Raw genomic sequence first — 21831 nt, 5'->3', positions numbered from 1 at the left:
ATAATAATCTTTGACTTTTATTAATCAGGGACTCCGAGCGAGCTGAAGCTGACGGCTGGATGGACGTCCTAAAATAAGACATGGCTGATATTTTCACTCGTCCTTGTTTTGCCTGGTCGACAGATGCTACGTGTTTCTGATAGGAAACAGGGGAATTGAATAATGAGTATGTAACACTGATGAAATAATCTCCTTACGTTGGGCAAAAGCAGCTGTCAGTTAAAACACCTGAGCAAATCATATGCAGTCGGCAGCCAACCGGCATCTGCCCCCTTCCCCTAGGTGAACTAAATACCTACGGTAATTTAATTCATTCACATCCAGCCAGCAGGTAGCAGGACTCAAGCAGATCAGCAATTGGAAACATTCATTCTGAACCTCTGAAAGTTTAAAACAAGGACATTTGGACCTTAATACAGACGCTAAAGGGAAGCTTCAAACAGATTGTACCAAGAGAAAGAAGGCAAGTAACGAACAATAAAGTTTTCTTTAAAACAGACTCGATTCATAAAAATAAAACAGGCATAAGTATCTTCAAACTGAAGCTCAAGTATACCTTGTTCTTTCAAAGAATGGCCAAAGGGAAACTTAAAGCAGCTGGTTTAGGGGATCTAAAGACAAACCTAAACATTTGTCCATGGAAAAAAAACACAAGGATACCTTAAAATTAGACTATAAAGGTTCCTAAAAACAGACCTGACCGTGTGTAAGAAAATTATCTGATAAGATGTTATTTAAGGATCCTTAAACAGACCAAAACCTGATGCCACAAGAAGATCAAGAGATACTAAAAGATGCCTCTTAGACCCAAAAACAGAACCTAACAGGTACCTTAAAACACACAATAAAGATTACCTCCAAAAGGACCTGAGAAGGTTATGAAGGAGCTTAAAGTCCCGTTTCCTCCAAGTGGTCCGGTTTGGTTCAGTTCGGTATGGTAAACCCTGGTCTTACTTGTGTTTCCACAGCCAACCGTGTCCTTATTTGGTCAGAGGAGTGTAAGCCAGGTGGAGATAGCCGTGTCAGCTATGAAATAGTGTGACATCATAGCAGCCCAACACAGTTTAGCCCACTATTAATTAAGTTCAACGAAGAAGAGGAGCAGGACACCGTGAACAAAAGGGACCCTTTCAGGTTGGATCGGTACCTCTGGCACCCCAACAGGAGGGTACCAAAAAAGTAGGACGGTACGGATCCCTTGTTTTGGTACCATTCCCAACTTCTGACATGGTGGAAACGCCAATAAATGTGTACCGTACCAAACCGAAATGAACCAGACTGCTTGGTGGAAACGAGACTTAAGAGTACAGGGTACCTCAATGTGTTAGATAGGAGACGATTCTTTAAATGAGCACTGAAGGGTCCCTTATAACAGATCTTACCAGCTGAAGAGAGTATCCTTAAATACAGACCTGACCACAAAGAAAACAGGTGTTACTTCCCTTAGAGAGATGCGCTGGGTACCTTGACCCAGAACTATCCATGTGTTTGAAGTAAAGGGGATACTTGAGGGTAAAATAAAAAGTAGCTAAAGGATACCCTAAGACAGATGCTCAAGGGTTTCTAAAAACCGAGTTAACTGTGCCTTGGATAGGAGACCAAACTAAATATGAGCACTGAAGGGTTAATAAGAACAGATCTTACCAAGAGTGAAAAGGCAAGTTAACAGACAGTAAAATACTTAATCAGGCATTCATTTCAAAAGGCAGATGCTAAAGGGTACCTTAACACAGACATAAGTGCAAGATTGAAATCAACCAAAATCTTAAAAAGTGTATCTGGAGGAAATCACCAACGCTGTCTTTAACTATGAATTAGATAGGTGACCAAAAGAAATACAAGCACCGAAGGGTACCTTAAAAGATAACTTAACAGGTAATTAAATATACTTGAAAAAAGACTTCAACAGGTCTTGTAAAAGGAAACAGGCTTCTTAAGTGAACCTTGACACAGAAATGTACACAAGTTAAGAGAGCAGATACTAACGGGTACCTAAAACAGCCTATGGGTATCCTGAACACAACGCTAAGGCACCTTAAACAGACGCTAACGAACAGGTACCTTAATATAGACTGACCATATCTTAGACATTAGAAAGCTCCAGAACATGATTGGTGGAGGGTACCGTGAAACAGAAATGGAAATGGTCATTCACAGGATAAAGTGGAAAAAGGTTTTCCTTGAGTTTTGAGATTTTTATAAAAATTTAAATCAATTTAAATCCAACCAAATTTGTTGATCTCTTCATCCACTACATGCTTCTGAACTGGACCACTGCGAGTTATTTAAATAATAAAATTAGGAACAATTTTAATCCACCACTGTAAGGGACGATGTTAAACACCTTTAAGTCTCTTCTTCCTGACTGTTTCTCCATTTTACTTTCATTCTTTGGGGATTTAAAGGTTTTTAAACATTTTAATTTGAACCCAGAAAAATTTAAGCGAAAATATGCAATTATGATTACCGTAAAACTTCTATTAATAGCCCAAGCTTTTATTTCCTTCAGTCTATGAAACGGTCCTGCTTTTATTTGACACAGACCTTTAAATTTTCTCAAATTGAGTTAAAAAATCACTAACTTGATCTTGCTTAGTAAGGGCGCACTCACACTCTGCAATCCGTACCGTGCCCAAGCACGCTTTACACCTTAAGTCCAGTTTGCTAGACTAGTGTGAGCGCTCCGTGATCAAGCTTGATACACTTCCTCGGCCCTGGCACACTTGGAAGAGGTGTGATCATGTGGCATGGTACAGTTCATGCACGAGCACAAGCACACAGGTACACAACGTGGACAGCCTTCATTACGGAGAAATCACATCATCGGTGTGACTTGACCGTGTGTACCTTCTACTTTTTCTCAATAGTCCACCTGTCTTGTAAATTGAGCACTCTTCATAATAACGCTTCATGATCACATAAAGCCATGCATGTGTTGTATTAAGTCGTTATGTACAAGAGGTAACCGTGCTCAGGCCCGTTTAGTCCTGTAGAAGTGTGAGTGCAGGCCAGCCCCCTCCCCATCCCCCTGTGCTTCAGCACAATACGGGACAACGGGACCTAGTGTGAGTGCGCCCTGAGACAGTATGCCAACCTGCTGCACACCCGGTTCGCATATCAGCATTATTCGGTCTTTCTTGGACAGATGAGGTATTTTTGTGTCTTTTTCTCCATATATTTAATCCTCTAAGTGATCAACACTAAATGCAAAGGGGGCGTCTTACTGAGATCTGCCTTTCTTTGTCAAAACATGCAGCAACACCAGGCTGGTGAAATATATGGCTTTAAATTGGGATGGGCTTTTATTTGAAGTTTTACAGTTATTCGGACTGTGAGAGAGATAATAACGTCAAACACTTTCCTGTAGTTCTTCCAAGTTTTCTCCTGTAAACACAGAATTTGCCTCTATATCGATAACGTCATTCCTGTGTATTTAATGATGTCTGAACGTTTACACACATCAGTCACTGTTAGCTGTTTAAATAATCAACAATACAATCAATATATCGACTCAGATGTTCAATCAGCAGTTTGTCGCTTTTGTCACAGTCGGGTCAACCTGCTGCAGGTTTGTAGAAAATATTCAATTCACTGTAAGATTTCTCTGAACAGGTTGGACTCAGTGCTGTGTTGAAAGTGACCGACTGTAAACCTGCAAAAACCAGAAGCTTCACTGCCGTTTGATGCAAAAACAGAAAGGAAACAGATGTTTTTTATTTTGCACTAAGATGACACAAAGCTCTGTGGATGTTAAATATGTACAGTCTGAATACTAACTCTAATTGTCTTGATTGCACTGAAAGCACAAAAATCTGTTCCTCCTCGTCTCCTTCTGATTTCAGGTGTAAATCTCTTTGTCAGTTTGTTCAGATTTTTGCAATATAAGAGTAAATAATTTATTTTGAAAGGGGGCGAGGGAGGATGTAGCATAATTACAAAGATGTCGCTGTGTCTGTATTTAATGTTCTCCATCATAATGGAAAAAATTAATTTACGTGATTCTGATATGTAAATCTGATGTTATAAAGTTTCTGCAGATCTTCAACCTTTGTCTCAGTTTGTGTGTACGTGTGTATGAACATGTTTTACGGGGACATAAATCTGATCAGTCACAGTATGGGGACTTATATTCCTTAAAGGGACACAACACAAATCCCCTGAGCATACATCTTTGCCTATATTGTTTTGGTGTATTTACATCAAAACAAAAACATGTCACTCAAAGAAGTGGACATGGGCAGGAGAAAAAGTTATGTTTTAGGTGTGTACATGTGTAAAGTTTCTTTCGATCAGTAGAAAGTATTGCTTGAGTAGTAGAGAGTTTCTGCTGCTGTGTCTCGTAGGATAAGCAGGTTAAGTCCGACTCAGACAACAGAGTGAGACTTTTAAAATCCTACCCCATTTTAAAATCGTGTAGCATTACACACTTATGGAGAAACAGATCTTCTCTATAATCTCAAGCATGCAAACAAGATATGAAAACAATGGCACATCACATACTAAAAGATTTGATTAAGATTGTTGTGCCCAGCGGAGGAACACACCAGCTCACGTGACCTCCGTCTCCTACGGAATTATTATGAACAATAAGGAGATTTATTTTTAATGAACTTTGTTTTCATCCTTGGAAAAGTTTATATACACACATCAAGGCTAATCCCATATTCTATGTTTCTGTTTTACATTAAAGTAAAAAAAACTGAAAATGCAAGGAAACTTTTTCGTAGTTTCGAAGAATACTGTGGTATTTTTGGCATACTGCAGATCTGACATTTGTTCACATGGCTCAGCGATATAGTGGATCACCTCTCAACCGGAAGGTCTGGGTGTGATCCCCAGCTCCTGAAGCCACTTGTCCAAAACACTTGGGCAAAACACTTAACCCCAAGTTGCTCCTGCTGCTTCGTCAGTGGAGTGTGAATGTGTATGAATGGGTGAGTTAATACTGATGGACTCTTTGTGTAAATGTGTAGGTGTGACCTGCAGCATTAAAACGCTTTGAGTAGTCAGAAGACTACAAAATACCGGCCGACAGAAGTAAAAAGCTAACGTTATGTTATAGTGAACTACACCACAGTCGGATGGTATTGACGTCACTCTCGTTATGCTTCAGACGATCTCCAATAAACTAATCCACGTAGTTTAATAAATTGTTTATTAACCTAATATTTGCCTTAACACAAAGATTAAACCTACAGGAGATCACAGACTAGTGTCGTTTGAGGAGGAGGATGCCCCTGAACAACAAATGCGCCGTTTATGGGTGCATGACATCCAAGACCATCAGCCCAGATGAACGTCTTTGCATTTGTTTGAGGTTGGTAACTTAACGTTAACTAACTTTACTTTGTCTCGCTAGGTAACGTTATCTACTTTGTTTTTAGCCACCTGGCAAGCTGGATACCAACCCTTACCAGTTATTAGTCTTAAGACAGCGGTTCTCAACTCACCCCCTTCTATGTGACATCGCAACCGGGTTGATGCAACCCCCACCCCCCACACATTAAAGAGCCGCACTTAAATCGTTAAATCATGCATAAATGATCGCAACACAACAAAATACTCGCTCACGCTTGAACGAAACTGAAACTACACTGCAACAAAGTTTCAATAAATTGCAACAAAGTGTTTACACACACACTTTACGAGCAAATAGGGGCGAGGGGGGGGGGGGGGACACGCACAGGCTCAGAGGCAGATAGGCCTATCATAAAAGATTAGGAAAAGTGTCACATTAAAGAAAATTGCATCATGTTTTGTTACACATATTAACACAGAAGTATCTTCTTTATTTCTAGGTATTTGGCAACAGGGGACTCCTACCGGTCGATTGCCTTCCATTTCAGGGTGGGAGTTAGCACTGTGGCTAACAGGAGTGTGTGTGAGGCTATTTGGGATGGCCTGGTGGAGGAGTTCATGGCTTTTCCTTCTGAGGCAGAGTGGAGGAAGATAGCAGCAGGACTTCAAGACCACGTGGGCCTTCCCTAATTGCGTCGGTGTAATGGATGGGAAGCATGTCGTAAATGAGGCACCTCCACATAGCGGCTCCCTCTATTATAATTACAAGGGGACATTCTCAATTGTGCTGCTGGCTGTCGTGGCTGCCCGGTATCGGTTCAGGGTGGTCGACATTGGAGCATACGGGAAGAACAGCGATGGAGGGACATTAGCTGCCTAACAGTACAGTACAACAGCAGTAACTAATTACTAGGCCTATACATGAAATGAGTGTTTACACTAAAAACTCTAGAGATCAGTGAAAGTGAAAATGTGTTGTTTTGTTTTGACAGGTGATGGTCATCTGGCGCCCCGTGTGACCTTTGGGGGTCACTGTGTATATAGATGGAGAGGAGAAACGTAATCAGTTCACTTGGAGATTTTTTAGATATAGGGTTTTTAATCTACATTTCAGAAATCATTTTAGTCTGTTTTTTAGCTTTTTCCCCATAACAAATTTTGTAAATATATTTTTCAATCATTCTCTACTATAGAATATTTGTTTATAATCAGTTATCTCAATCGTTCTCTATACAGCCTATGCAATTTTTTTAATTCTCGATTTTTCTCTGTAAATAGACCTGTAATCACAGCATGTGGAAAGTTTAATTTGTGTAAAGAATTGTCTATTATTAAAATGTTATATGATAACTTAGCAAGGTTTTGGGATCTTTTCTGAAAAATGTTTGATTTCATGCTGCTCACAATCATTTTACAATCTATTAAGTGTTCCAACCATGCATGCAGCAGGATGAGTTATCATTTAAAGAACAAATTGAGTGGGTACATTGTAAGTTGCAGTGATGACTGCAGGTAATAGTAAACTGTATCTGTGTTTCCCCCTTTTTGAAATTCCAAGATAATTAATATCACACAAGCATTTATGTTGTATTGTATGTCATCACACGCCTAAATATAGTAAATGTCAATTGTTTATAGTCTGTCAAACAGTGTGACTAATGACTGCAAGTATGGTAAATATACAGTAGGTTTATTTCATCAAAAATAATAACAAGACTATAGAATTAATCATTTCAAATACAAATTAAATAAAGTGCCTTTCTATATACATACAGTTTATACATTGCCATTTGACACTACACACAGTAATTTGACACGAGTCACAAGATCAAATCAGTTCATTCGGGAACAGATCGGTGGACTCACTCTCCAAATTCTATATCAAATAAGGCTTGTTGAAAGCGAAGCCTCACCATAGCTTGCTTTCGGGGTTCAAGACGATCTAATGTGGGTGCCAAGCTGAGGAGGTAGTGTTCATTTTCTGCATATTTTGTCAATCCTTGGTCTAATTTATTTAAAATTTGAAGTTGATATGAGGTCATTTCCCTTGGAGTTTCTTGAGGAGAGGACACTGGACGTGGTAGTTGTTGAAAGGCTCAGGGGAGGACTTGGTGTAGATGTCAGTGAGGGAGGCGGGTGATCGGTGGTGAGTGTGGATACAAGGCTTTCCTCTATCGAGTCCTCACTTTGGTCCTGTATGAAATTGAAAATAAAACCCAACACAGCACTTATTAGAACATTTAGTATTGAGCTATTAAGTGGCTGGTGAATTTGAACGTTTACCTGTCAGTGGCTGGTCTTTCAATTTTTAAAAGTACATTTCAAACCCTAGTCCATACATACACACTGATTTCTGCCAGACACATTCCTAATAGCCCATAATCAGGCCTTCCTCTCTTTGCTCTGAACAAATGGTATTAAGAATAGCTGTGACAGGAGGTCTCCATTATAAGGTTCAAGGAAGGATAGGATGTCCTCTTCTTCACACCACTCCTACCCTTCTCCTGCTCTTCTCTCTTCTCCTTCTTGTATTTATCTCTCAGATATTTACATGTGTTACAGTAACGCTGTTACTGCATGATGAGGATAAAAAAGACCGTAAGACTACAGCTGTTATTATAACGTTCGTGGCTAACTTATCTATAGCGTTTAGCCTATGGATGAATTTTAGACGTGTACGTTACATATCAGAAAGACCTAAAGATCTGCCGATCTGTTCCCAGATGGACTCCTTTATATGAATGTTGCTGTATCGCTTGTGACTCATGTCATATAACTCGGTGTAGTGTGAAACTGCAATAACAAGCTGTTCGACCGGTACTTTCCCGTTCTCCATCTTGGTTGGAGTCTGCTTGGGCACCGGTAACTAGGGACGTAGGTTACTAGGGAAGGAACACTCGACTTGTCCTGATTGGTCAGCTGTCAGAAAGGCGCTTGACGTCACCCAGCGCTTTTCTGATAAGTTGGAGTTTTAGGACTCATTCCTGTGGCGCTCTACAACAGTCAGTGTTGTGTTTTGAATGTAAACATTCCGGATTGATCAAAGGAAAGAGAACATTCTAGAATGACTTTGATGTGAACAGAATGTGTAACAGTTCGGAATTCGCAGAGTGGCTGTGAGCCAAAGGTTCCATGAGAGCAGTATAAAGGCACTGACAGAAAGCAGGAAACACAAGACTACAGACTTCCCCGTCAATAGTTAGGACCAGGTTAAGACATGTCCCGAAGAAGCTCTAGGCTAAAATCTACTGGATACTACGACCCAGAAGGAGAACCACAGATTTCCTACAAGGAGAAATTAGCCAGGATTTTCAGGAGACACAAAGCTCCCTGTAAAGAGAGAAGAACCTCCGATAGTGATACGCACAGTGTCGAAAGCTTTGATCTTAGCATAAACTACAGCATATACGTTAGCGGTAAAGCAGACGAAGGCCATCTTAGCAGCACAAACAGTGCAAGACAAAGCCCCCACAACTTAAACAGCGACAGCAGCCTGAGCAGCAACACAACCATGTACAGCTACAGACACAGCAACACGGACACACTTGACAAAAACGACATACACAGCAACACAGACACACTAAAAAACAACAACAGACACAGCAACACGGACACACTTGACAAAAACGACAGACACAGCAACACAGACACACTAAAAAACAACAACAGACACAGCAACACGGACACACTAAAAAACAACAACAGACACAGCAACACGGACACACTAAAAAAAAAAAACAGAGCCAACATGGACAGAGAAAGCCAGAGCCGCACCATGTTCAACTCAAGGAATCTTGGCTTTCTCTTCTTTGTACTGAGTCTGTGTAGTGGACTTACTTTTTACTACTTTTTTGCTACTCCAAGTGACAACCTTCAGGAGTCACAACACTCACAGTTACCTGTCTCATCAACCCCGAATAATAAGGACATGAATTCAGCACATGAGGACATGGCAGAGCATCTGGGACGTCTACAAGATGAGCTGCAGAGTCTAAGGAAAGACATAAACACGCTGCGTCCTATAGGGAACACTTTACCGAACTTCGCTCTGCATTCACAAGGAGCCAGTATCATACACCACTTGACGTCTAAGACATATTTCTACTTTGAAAATTATCTAACATTCTTTGGGATATCACTTTGGGCACGCTCTGTAAATCCAAACTCTGTAATTAAGGGACGCTCAGAACTAGTTCCAGGAAGCTGCTGGTCGTTCAAAGGTGGGCAGGGTCATCTAGTGATCGCGCTGTCCCACCCCACTGCCATTAGTCATGTTTCACTAGGCCACATTTCAAAGACCTTGTCCCCAACTCTTACAATCACCAGCGCCCCAAAGGAGTTTACTGTCTATGGTATGGAAACTGAAGAAGATCCAGGAACCAAACTAGGAAGGTTTCTTTATGATGAAGATGGAGATCAGCTACAGACTTTCAAAATCCCGAGTGGGGAAAACAAAATCTTCAAATACGTGAAGCTGCAGGTCGAGAACAATTGGGGGAATCCTGATTACTCCTCTCTGTACAGCTTCAAAGTCCATGGGAAGATGATAGAACGAAACTCAGAGGAGGTTGACATGTAAGTCAAGGTGTCTCTGAAGTTTAATCATACTCCAAACGTTTGACAATTTAAAGAGGAATAATTAAAATGATGTGGAAGAACTTGCAGCTATTAAAATATAAGTAAATGTAGCTGATGAGGCACCTGGGCAGGGTGGTTGCGGTGGGTGGGTGGGTCCTAGGGGGGAAGTATGGTGAACCTAATTAGTTTGCCATATTTCCTCCCAGCGGAACTTCTATCCTGCCAGGTGAAAAGACACTGCTGGAGGCACCATGTAGATCTGAGGAGATGTGGCTGTCTTCACTGCAGTGTAACTCATCCATCATTTGCTTGTATTTTTGTGCTGCATGTTCCGAAACACAGAGCCATAATTAGTTTGATTTGATCCTAGATTCACCTTGACAGTGGGCAGCATGGTGGCGCAATGGTTAGCACTGTAGCCTCACAGAGGTAGGACTGGTGGTGTTTCCGGCTCCATCTCCAGTTCTCTCTCTGTGTAGAGATCGCATCTCTCCATGTTAGCCTGGGTTTACTCCGGGGGCTCCGGTTTTCTCCCACAATCAATAAAATTTCAATTAGGTTAATTAGAAACATAAATCAATAAAGAATTTTGACTGAATTTATTTGTTTCTGCTTGTTTTATACTGAACCTAAAATTCTTATCTGCAGTAACGGTAACTTGGTGTATGAACTTATATCATAAATTCACGATAATATCGACCCAATGTATTGAAATGTGGACTGCAGTATCCATTTTAAACACTAGGTGTCATATATTGCTCCTTCAATTAAAAATGAACAACACAGCGGCCACGAGATGGCGCTGATGCTGTGATGTGACTTTCCTTGTGATCACACAGACGAAGAAGAAGCGGGAGGACAGATCACTGCCGGGTTACGATAACACCCGCAGCACAAGCAGTAGCCGTTGTTTGCAGCTCGCTCCATGGCGGCCGCTCGCAGCTTACGGGTGTCGGTGAAATCAGACAGCGGCTCGGACCGGTCCGACTCGGACTCGGACTCAGGCTCTGACAGAGATGCCCGCGAAGCCGAGCCGATGGAGGTGGAGGAAGGGGAGCTGGAAGCGGAGGACGTCTCCGTTAACCGTTCCCTGAAGGAGCTGCTGCCGGTAAGTGTCACAATGAGGCCTCCTCAGACCGGGGACTGGCGTCTCCTGCGGCCGGCGGAACCGCGGGAAGCGTCGGTGTGTGCTAACCTTCACTCCCACATCTCTCCGGTTGTTAGCACCGTAGTAGTCACCGGCTAACGAGTTTTAAAGGTTAACTACGGTGAACAGTAGTTTAAATGTCTGCCTTTAGCCTGGTTGTTGTTTCTCTCACTTGTTGCTGGAGGATTTAAAATCATCCTGCCTTTTTAGTACCGCAGAACTCCGTTAACTAAACTGGAAATTAAACCTTATAAACTTGATTATAACGCCGCTTTATCAAAATGACTCCAGAGCTTTTATGATTCTGATAAATAAAAACTCAGAAATCAATTCGGCCTAATCTCCAGAGTTATAACCACTAACACATGGTGTGTAAACACTGTGGTTTACATTTTATGAGTAGATTCTCATTTAAAGCTCCTGTGGAGAGTTTGTGGATGGTTTTGAAACAGACTGAAGTTTACTGCTGCTTTATGATCTACATGAAAAACGAGACCCTCAATGACTGATTGTTTATATAATGTTATTAGTAGGGCTATCAAAAGATCAATGCTTTTAACATTTTAATGTTTGTACTGTCTTAAACTGAGAGTACTTTATTTCCTGTTAGAATTAAACAGGGACCGGGACACATTAGTGTTTAATAGATAAAGTTGTTGGGACAGAGCCCGACAGCGGGACGGTCCTGGTCAAAACAGGACGGATGGCCTCCCTACAATAGTTCCTCACAGGAGCTTTAAAGTCGAGTAACTAATGATCTATAAAAGGCTTTTTACCTGTCACTATTAAATAGTTAAGGCAGCTCTAAGGTGGCTGTGGATTTTCAATGTCAAGTTTGAGATCTCAAAAGTCGAGTAATAACTTTATAAACTTCTAATCTTTTGTCACAGCATGACTTCTTTGTTTGTCTCGGAAATCCCGTCAGATGTGGTTGAAATGTTGTTTTTTGTTTTACAGGATACAAGCCGGCGATATGAGAACAAGGCGGGAGCATTCATCACTGGGATCGATGTCACTTCGAAGGTAAGACACCGTCACTAACACTCCTCCACCCTTTAACTTAGGGCGCGGTCACACTGGTCATCCGTACCGTGCCCAAGCACGCTTCAACGCTAAAGTCCAGTTCGTTTGACCAGTGTGACCGCTCCGTATCGTGCTCAGGCACGGTACACTTCCTTGGCTTTGGCACACTTCGGAGAGGTGTGCTTCAGGACGGTACACTTCATGCTCGAGCACAAGTACGCGGGTAAACAACGCTGACAGCCTTCATCTGACTAACATGACACAATATAAGACACAAAGTAGCTGTCATGTTCTGTTGTTCTCCGATGTGCGCCTGCGTACTTGGCCGCACGTCTTATTTGTTATTTAATTTATTTATGGCTGTGTCTGTTAAAAATAGCTTAAAATAAATCACAAAGTCAGTAAAATAGCTGTCATGTTCTCTGTGTTGTTCTCCGAGTACCGTGCTGTACTCGAGTCTGGCCAGATGGCCAGTGTGACCGCGCCCTAACTCCCTCCACCATCACCAGAGCATGGACTGATAACAGCAGCACATGCAGGGAAACACCTGGACATGGGCTTAGTGACATCACTAGGGTCGTCACGACAGCAGCTTTTAAAGACAGAGACAGTAGCTTTTCCTTCAAAAAAGAAGACTAAAGTGTAAATCTGCTCCATCGTCCCTTCTGGGCCTCCATACATGTGTGGTGGTGCTGTGTCTGACTGTGTGAGACTCTGTCCTCTGACTGGATTTTACTGTTCTAGGGTGGGTTAGGGTTAGGGTTAGCTAGCGTGCGTTAGCTTGCAGTGTAGCTACAAGCAGTAAACGTACACACTATGTCCTGCAGTGAGGGTGAACCACTCATAATCAAACAGACTATTCTAGCATTTATCTCAGCCTGTGGACTTTTATGTGGCTTTTTAGCCCAGTCCAATTGATAGTTGTGAATCACACACTCACATAACATCCATCCATAATCTATACTGCTTTTCCCGTTTGGGGCGCAGGGGCTGGAGCCGATAGCTTTACTTGAAGGACAGTGTATAGAGTAAGAAATTGGGAGAGAGAGGGGAATGACATGCGGCAAAGGTCGGACTTGAACATGGGCCGTCCGCTTGGAGGACTATAGCCTTCACACATGGTTGCGACGGTCTGCGACTTAACCGCTAGCCCATCTACGCCCTGATGGTGATGTGTTTTTCAACAATCATCCTCAAACTAGGAGTGCAGGACAGAATCGGCAGGAAGCAGCAACACAATAATATTCAAATGAAGGTAGAAAAATCTTCAGTTTTAACAACACGCCTCAATGGGTGTGTTTAGAGGAGGGACTTACCTGCTGATGTTTCTCTCTCTCTTTCATAGCTGCAAGCAAAGGTTGAAAACATCTTCACGGGCAGCCCGCCCAAGTATCGTCTGTGTAGGAAACCCTGTTTGAGCCTCAGAAAAGAAGAGACCCACTTCTGCTCATAATGACTCGTTCAATGATGTGTGTGTGTGTGTGTTTAGGAGGCGATAGAGAGGAAAGAGAAGCGAGCGAGACGTTTCCACTTCATTGCAGAGGAGAGCGTCGCTCAGAGGAACGTCTTCCTGGATAAAGACATCCTGAAGAAAGGTGACCACGTTGTCCCGCATGTGTGTACATGTGTGTTTACATGTCTGTGCTGAACCCGCTCTCTCTTCTTCTTCTGTGGTGCTCAGCCATCCCTAGAGTGCGCTTGGAGGCAATGTATGTGGCGGGCGTGGACGACATGAGCACAAAAGACGTTTTCGGGTATTTTAAAGAATATCCTCCAGCACACATCGAGTGGATCGACGATGCGTCCTGTGAGTCGCACACAACACACACACACACACACAAACCCTGACATCAGATCAGTAAGGACAAGGTGAATCTAAACTGTCTGTTTCCTAGGTAACGTGGTGTGGCTTGATGATGACACATGCATCCGAGCCCTCGTCAACAGCAGCCGGATGCCCGACCCAGAGAGGGTTACCACGGCAACACAGAGCAATGACCAGCCGGAAAAACAGAGCAAAGGTCATCATGTGTTCAGAGAAACATCGAGCAGGGTCCCCGAACTAACAAAACTGAGTGTGTGTGAAACTAAAGTGTGTGTGTTTTGACCTGTCAGATCGGCGGGGTCAAAGGTCAGATGATGAGGATGATGAAGAGGAGGAGGGCGAGGTGGACGAGGAGGAGCAGGAGGTGAAGAAAAGCAGCAAGGAGGTCGAGGTGAAGGACAACGAGGGAGAGGTGGAGCAGAAACAGAAGGCAGAGCCCGGACAGGTAGAGTCACTCTCATAATCAGGTGTATTAATCAGCTTCAATAAACGATTGATTACATCATCAGCGTGTGTGTGTGTGTGTGTGTGTATCGCTCAGATGGACGACCTGTCCGGGGCAGAGAGAGAGTCTCTGTTGAGGAACGAGCTACGACCCGTCATCAGACCTTTTAAAGGAAACAAACTGTTCCTGCGCTTGGCTACACACGGTGAGACACATGTACACACCCTGTCACACACTCACTCACTCACTCACTCACAAACATACGCCGTGATCTGATAATAAACAACTGCTCCTCCTATTTTGAATCTCCTCACCTCATTCTGTCTGTCTGTCTGTCTGTGTGTGTAGACGATAAAAAGGAGCTGGGTGCTGCGAGGCGCAGCAGATACTACATGAAGTACGGAAACCCAAACTATGGAGGCATGAGGGGAATCCTCAGTAACTCCTGGTAAGACACACACACTCTGAAGGCGAGCGCACACTTTATATCTTCAGGCTGATTGAGACCCGATTTCTGAGTTGTACAGCTTACTGGATCAGGGTCCGATCAGATGGCACTGGTCCATGGACATTGAACGTTTGCTGATTTAAATTAATGGAGTGTAGCGTTAGTTCAGGCAGGCCTCGGAGTCACGCTGTTATCATGCCAGAGTTTCGGTTACAGCTGATCTCACGCAAGCCGCATCAGCTGATGGCCAGCTGATTTGCTTCGAAGCATCCTATTGGCCAAATAGTATATATGCCGCCTTATTTAAACTGCTCTAGCCTGCTGACTTTTGCTGCTCCCTCTGCAAGCCGCATTTGCAACCCTCCTCCTCCCCACCTCCTTTTTCTGCTATTCTGACTTAATGTCTCAATGTCATGCTTGTTATTGATGCTTGCACTGGCTGCTTATCTCCCTGCCTATAGCTTTCCTTGTTTGCATGGGAAGGGCAGGAATGTGTGCTGTTCCTGCCTAATGCTTTCCACCTAAGCGTGTGGAAAGGCAGGGAGATCCCTCACAGCCAATATAAATAATTGCGTCAAAGTATTCTTTTGACAAAGTGGTCCTCACTGAAGTGTGTTTTAAACCCAATGAGACAGTTAAATATCTAATCACATGAATCATGTGGTGATGTCGGCCGTCAATTCTCGGGTAACTCAGAGGAGGAGAATATGAAACGTGTTCTCCTCTTTGATTCAGGAAGAGGAGGTATCACAACCGGAGGATCCAGAGAGACGTCATCAAGACCAAGAAGCCTCTGATCGGAGACAGCATGGGACACACACCGCCGTACACACACAGACACTCAGGTAACAACACACACACACACACACCTGAACATCACAGGACACACAGACACTCAGGTAACAACACACACCTGAACATCACAGGACACACACACAGACACTCAGGTAACAACACACACACACACACACCTAAACAAGCGAACATTAGAATATTAAGAAGTAAAGGAACATTTTTCCAGAAAACGCCGACCGTTATTGAAACGTTCCCTCCAGGCGAGTATACTGAACACCTTTGCGTCTCTCCTCAGCTGACCTCGTCAACCTGCCTGAGGAGCCAATCAAAGAGGAGGAGGAGGTAAGCTTGAAGTCTGTTATATTAATGATCTCAAAGTATGGACACGTTAAAGAAACTCGTCCGTCTCTTTAACCAGAAGAGAGAGAGAGCAGGACAGTGTCTGCAACTTTTGGTGATTCAAAAGAAGAAACATTTAGTGTCTAGGACTTCTTTTTTGTTGCTGTGGTAACAAACAGGTATCGATAGTGTTTTTATACTACAATCAGATCTTAATTTTAAGTTTTGGTATGGATCATAGGAGGAGGAGGAAGAGGAGCAGGAAGAAGACGAGGACATGGACTCAGACGACCGGGTGGTGGAGTACAAAGAGCGGGCCGAGCGGGACAGAGGAGAGAGAGCCGGAAGTGCGTCGAGGTCGCTGGGGACAGGGCTTCGTGGCCGAGCGGAGCGCTCTGTGTCGCCGTGGTCGGAGTCAGACGAGATGGACTACGACCTGGAGCTGAAGATGATCTCCACGCCGTCGCCGAAGAAGAGCAAGAAGATGACGATGTACGCCGACGAGCTGGACACACACCTGAAGAGCATCAGGTCAGAACACACACACACACACACACACACACACACACACCTGTAGAGCATCAGGTCAGAACACACACACACACACACACACACACCTGTAGAGCATCAGGTCAGAACACACACACACACACACACACACACCTGTAGAGCATCAGGTCAGAACACAGACACACACACACACACACACACACACACACACGCACCTGTAGAGCATCAGGTCAGAACACACACACACACACACACACACCTGTAGAGCATCAGATCAGAACACACACACACACACACACACACACACACCTGTAGAGCATCAGATCAGAACACACACACACACACACACACACACACACACACACACACACACACACACACACACACACACACACCTGAAGAGCATCAGGTCAGAACACACACACACACACACACCTGTAGAGCATCAGGTCAGAACACACACACATTCACGCACACACACCAAATATGGTGATTTGGTTCTGAGAACATGTAACTTCCTGTGCCTTTAAGTCATTAAAGCCCCATTTCCACCGAGCGCTCCGGTTCATTTCGATGAAGTTTGGAATGGTACCAAAATAACCGATTTGGACCGTTCTACTTTTATTACACTCTGTCTGGGGGCCAAGTGTACTGATCCGACCCTAAAGGGCGGAGCTAGACACACTGCTGTCCATTGATTGGTGGAAAGAATCGTCACTTCCTGTGTCACAGTGGTAATAAAGGACAAACACAAAGCCATGTTTAAATATCACATGGATTTCCCGTGGATGACCTCGGAGGTGCTGACCTGTCCTTGGGATCAATGACAAGTAAGGGTTGGGTTGGCTGTGGAAACAGAAACAAGATCAGGGTTTAACGTACCAATCCGCACTAATCCAAACCGGAGCCCGTTGTGGAAACAAGGCTTTAGACGCCACAGTTAGAATGAGAGCCGTGTTGAAGATTACAGGAGCCCTCGTATGAAGTCGTACATTAAATTCTGTGATGATCAGCTGATAAAATATTCTCTGTAATTCCCTCTGTTGTGTTTCTGTTGCCAAGCAGGAACAGGGTCGGGGCGTCGGGGTCACAGAGCCGGCCCAAATCCACGTCGCCGCCCAAAGTGATGGACGTCCGTCAGCTGCTGGAGGAGAAGAGACAGGGCCTCTCTCAGCACAGACAGCCCCCCCCTGTGGCCCCCAGCGGAAAGACAGGTGAGCTGTTTGAATCCAGGTGTTGTACTTGTTTGATGTAATAAAAACACACACACTTTAAACGGGCTCTCTATGCAGATGTGCGGCAGCGGTTGGGGAAAAGACGGTACTCCCCCGACAGACGCCGCTCCCCCTCCCCTGTCTCCCCCAGAGACAACCCCCCAGCCAGAGAGCCAATCAGAGACGTGCATCGCAGACTAGGCGTGGTCAGCCAAGACAGCAGAAACCTGTTCGCCAACTCCTCCAAAGACAGAAAGACAGGTACAGAGGAGACTGAACAGAACACCTGGCGTTTCCCTCTTTCTAAGAAGTCTTTATTTCTGTGTGGTTCATGATCCAGAGGGATTTCACATTAGGGACCCGGGCCCGTATCCAAAACACTTGACCTCGAAGTCTGGTTAATTTAAACACAAACCTACCGTACTCAGGTACTGAGCCCGAGTCTGCTTGTAATGAAGATAATAAAACTAAACTCAGTTGAGACACTAGTCTGTTGCTTTTCACTGGATTCACTCAGGTGTGTCGGCCAGAACACCGCTTCAGGCCTTATTCCAGAATATGAATAACAAGAGTGCAGAATTGGTTGAATGGCTGTTTACTTCTTCTCTTGTAGTGAAACAAAATACAGGCATCTCAGTGGCCATTCAATATGACAGAGTATTGGGTCTTGTTGGGGTTTTCTATAAGAAAAGAATAGCAGCATATATACTTAAGGAACACATCTGAATGCTTCATCTTACCTCTATAATAACATACAAAACACTATATGTAATAGGTTATAATATGTAAATAAATAAAGGTAAGCTACATGTCTCTTTAACCTAAAGTATTAAACACAGAAAGGCTACCGTAGGCTTAACAGTCATACAATCATTCCCCTATAAAAATATTTTTTTTATTGTGACGCACGGACATCAAACTTTCCTCCTCGTGCAGAGAGCAACACAGTAGCAAACCTTGTAACTAACAGGCAACTAAAATAACACTAATATTAACACGGGAAATAATTAGCACTAGGTAGGCTAAGCACAAACATGTAATGAATTCGACATGACTCTTTTTCAACTACTGTGTGGCTCCAACTAAGCCGGGGGACAGTTAGCAAGCATGTCGGGGCCGTGACGTCGGCTAATTAGCATATCTAGAATACGCCGAACATCTAAACTCCGGCTCTGCATTAAAGAACACACGATGTCACATATAAGACTTCAGGTACTCACTCTTTTCATTCACGCACAACCAACTTATGAAGTGATTACTCTGCACACTGATGGCTCATCTGTCATCGACTGATTACTCATTACTACATGATGTAATTCACTATATGACCAGCAGGTGACACCTCTCCCCTATTGAGCACAATATCATCACATTCAACTGAACAGGAATCAAACTCTATTTTAACATTAAGCAAAAACCTTAACATGTAACTTTGGGGCCTTTTCTACACTGCTTGAAGGGGTGGTCTCAAGCATGTTTCATGCGTACTCGAGTGCGGGAGATGTGAACGTAACCGCGTTCACACAAGGACGTGGACCACTATATGACGTCATTCTAAACGGCACTTCAAAAACTGTCCAATTGCACAGCACGGGCCCGTTTCATCCTCTGAGAATCTATATCAGTTTTTCCCCAATAATCTTGAGCCCTAAGGATCATGAAGAAACTTGTGACTTGTTGATTCTCTTGTCTCAGGTTCCATTCTAATCTGATGTTTTTAAACCCGTCACTTCCTGTAGGCGGGCTCTGGAGCAGACTCGGATCAGCTGACGACGACGGCAGCTCCGCACGTAAGGAACGCCGAACAACCAGCCGCACACCTGGCCTCTTCACCTCATCGGGAAGGAAGAACTCCAGCGACGCCACAGCCAGTAGCAGCAGCAGGAGGAGTCGAGGCGACGGAGAGGAGGGAGAAGAGGTGGAGGTGGAGGTGGAGGAAGAAGACGACTCGACGCTGCAGAAGATGTGGGGCGCCATGATCAAACAGAAACAGGAGCAGCAGACGCACAAGCTGAAGAAGAGCCGGCTGGACAACCTGCCGTCGCTGCAGATCGAGATCAGCCGAGACAGCAGCGACGACTCGGACGCCTGAGACCGGGAGGAGGAGACAGGGGGACGGAGGAGGCGTAGGGACGGAGGAGGAGGAGGAGGAGGAGTTTGTTTCTGTTGAACTTCAGTCCTTCTGTTCTTTACGTACAATAATTATAAAGACGTTAAGCCGTCAGAGCCGCCTGCAGATCTGAGGTCAGCGGGGAGTTTTCTGTTATTGTTTCATGTTGTGTCTGTATGGACGGATTACTGGAGGGGTCCACCAGGCACAGACTCAGGGGCTCGCAGGGTCAGGACACCTGTTATGTAATGCGTTAACGTTTCATCATAGACTGTATAAAGGAAGTGGGCGGGGCTATTTTGATGTCACATGTCGGTTTGTTGACTTCGAATCTCAACAGTTGGTATTTTGGCCGTCGCCATCTTGTTAAATGTTTCTGGAGCCAGATTTGACCATATATGAAAGAGAGGGAGGAGCTTGAAAGGGGGAGGGGTTAACGAAATTATTAGACTGAATATAAATTTTTAGCGAACAACAAACAAAAAAAATATCAGTAGAGATGAAACGATTTTATTTTCATTTATTTAAACTTTTATAAAAACATGAGGCTGATTTATGAATTATTACTTTTTATTATTAAGCTTATTTTCCTTATTTTTCTTAATATCAGAAATACTGTCAACATTGAGGCTGTGTAGTCGATGTCCGACATCAAACGAGGGAAGCCAAGAGCAGAGAGCGCCCTCTGTTGGTTAAATTAAAAATACAGCTATAATTATTTTTGTCAAATCAACTTAAATTGTCCATATTTGTACTTATTGTTATTGTATCAGGAGGTATCCTTAAATATATAAATGCTGAAAAATGTACATTTAACGCCCTTGTGGTTTTTACTTGTCAATCACACTTAGCCGCGCCACACCTTCTTTAGTTTTAGAAACAGAAGAGACCATATTTGGAGCTGGAGAGGAGTGATGTGTAAAACTCTGGTATGTCGACGACCCTGCTGTGAAATATCTGTGCTGATGAATAAAAACAGACTCTCCTCTGACAGCCAATCAGATCTCTCCTCTCCTCTGACTCATCATTCCTGCATCGACGCTGTTTCATGAACTCAGTTTGGTCCACAGAAAAACTCCTGACCTCTGACCTTTGTGTCCTCTGAGAACTGACACCTGCTGGTTTTAACAAGGCCTCACCTGGGACCAGAACCAAACCACACTAAACCAGGTCCAGAACCAAACCCCGTTTAAAAAAACGAGCCATGTTCTGTCTGAGCAGAGCAGAGACACGGACGGAGAGGGAAACAAGATGACGAATAGAAGACTCTCATTCAGAGAGTTGAAGAGATCCGTCTCCACCTGCAGCTCCACCTCTGTCTCCAGACGTCTTTTTGTGTTTCTGTGGGAGCAGAAAGAAAACGATGAAACAGACTCTGAGTGTCAGACACGTGTGACGATTCTTTCTCGCGTAAAAATCTGACACGTGGAACTTTTTTTTTTTAACCTCTGTGTTTGTCAGAAAGCGTCACTCCTGTTTGATTCAGTCACGTCATTTATGTTTGTGTTTTTTTTAAAGGAAACTGTCGGGGGGCCAAAGTGACATCACGCTCTGGTCATGAATTTAGATGATTATTAAAATATCAGATTACGCTGAACGTTACACGTTTGTGGTTTCGAAATCATTTCAAAAGTTCTTCTTCATAACTTCTAAACTTTCTTTCACCATTTTAGATGTCACAAGCAGAACGGTCCAATCAGTGATCAGAACGTGTCAGACACATTTATTTATATCCATAAGGTGGGATGTTTGAGGTCTGATAAATCGACCAATGAGCTGACAGAAATAAACCAGGAAACACAGGGGGCTCATTTTCTTTTTTTGATTTTACATGAAAGAGTAAAGGTGAATTTACTGTCCACATGTAACTCGTAGTTACACACAGAGGTGTTCTTATCTATGTGAACTGTTGTGTTTTACAGTTTGAATGTTTCACAGTGAACTTTGACCTCTTGATGAAATCTGAATCTAAAAAGCTCAGTATGATACAGACTAAAGGAGCAATTCAGCGAGCCGAAGAACAAGCGTACAGTACTCAGTCGGTGTAAATATAAATGATTTGTTTCCAGGTCGACTGACAGAAACATTTGGACCCGTAC

At 43.6% G+C, this 21831-nt stretch overlaps 1 protein-coding gene and 1 long non-coding RNA gene across 3 annotated transcripts; one reads left to right on the top strand and one right to left on the bottom strand.

The window, feature by feature from the left end:
- Positions 1 to 299: 299 nt before the first annotated feature.
- On the bottom strand, positions 300 to 1308 carry LOC132988432 (uncharacterized). The gene is made up of 3 exons (XR_009675810.1): positions 1187 to 1308; positions 442 to 743; positions 300 to 409 (listed from the first exon to the last, which is right to left on the bottom strand). It is a non-coding gene; the product is annotated as an uncharacterized LOC132988432 (long non-coding RNA).
- Positions 1309 to 10735: 9427 nt separating this feature from the next.
- On the top strand, positions 10736 to 21334 carry ncbp3 (nuclear cap binding subunit 3). 2 transcript variants are annotated; one of them, XM_061055841.1, is made up of 14 exons: positions 10736 to 10984; positions 11981 to 12046; positions 13536 to 13641; positions 13728 to 13853; positions 13942 to 14067; positions 14162 to 14316; positions 14413 to 14521; positions 14665 to 14764; positions 15500 to 15609; positions 15855 to 15901; positions 16146 to 16429; positions 17474 to 17622; positions 17701 to 17883; positions 19362 to 21334. In XM_061055841.1, the coding sequence occupies exons 1-14, from the start codon at positions 10802 to 10804 to the stop codon at positions 19712 to 19714; spliced, it is 2097 nt and encodes a 698-aa protein (XP_060911824.1). In that variant the 5' UTR covers positions 10736 to 10801; the 3' UTR covers positions 19715 to 21334. The 2 variants fall into 2 exon arrangements, with proteins under 2 accessions (XP_060911824.1, XP_060911823.1); XM_061055840.1 differs by having other exon boundaries at positions 16140 to 16429.
- The last annotated feature ends 497 nt before the right edge of the window (positions 21335 to 21831 follow it).

Source organism: Labrus mixtus, chromosome 14 (genome assembly GCF_963584025.1).
Source record: "Labrus mixtus chromosome 14, fLabMix1.1, whole genome shotgun sequence".
NCBI lineage: Eukaryota > Metazoa > Chordata > Actinopteri > Labriformes > Labridae > Labrus > Labrus mixtus.
This window is presented reverse-complemented; position numbering and strand designations above follow the sequence as displayed.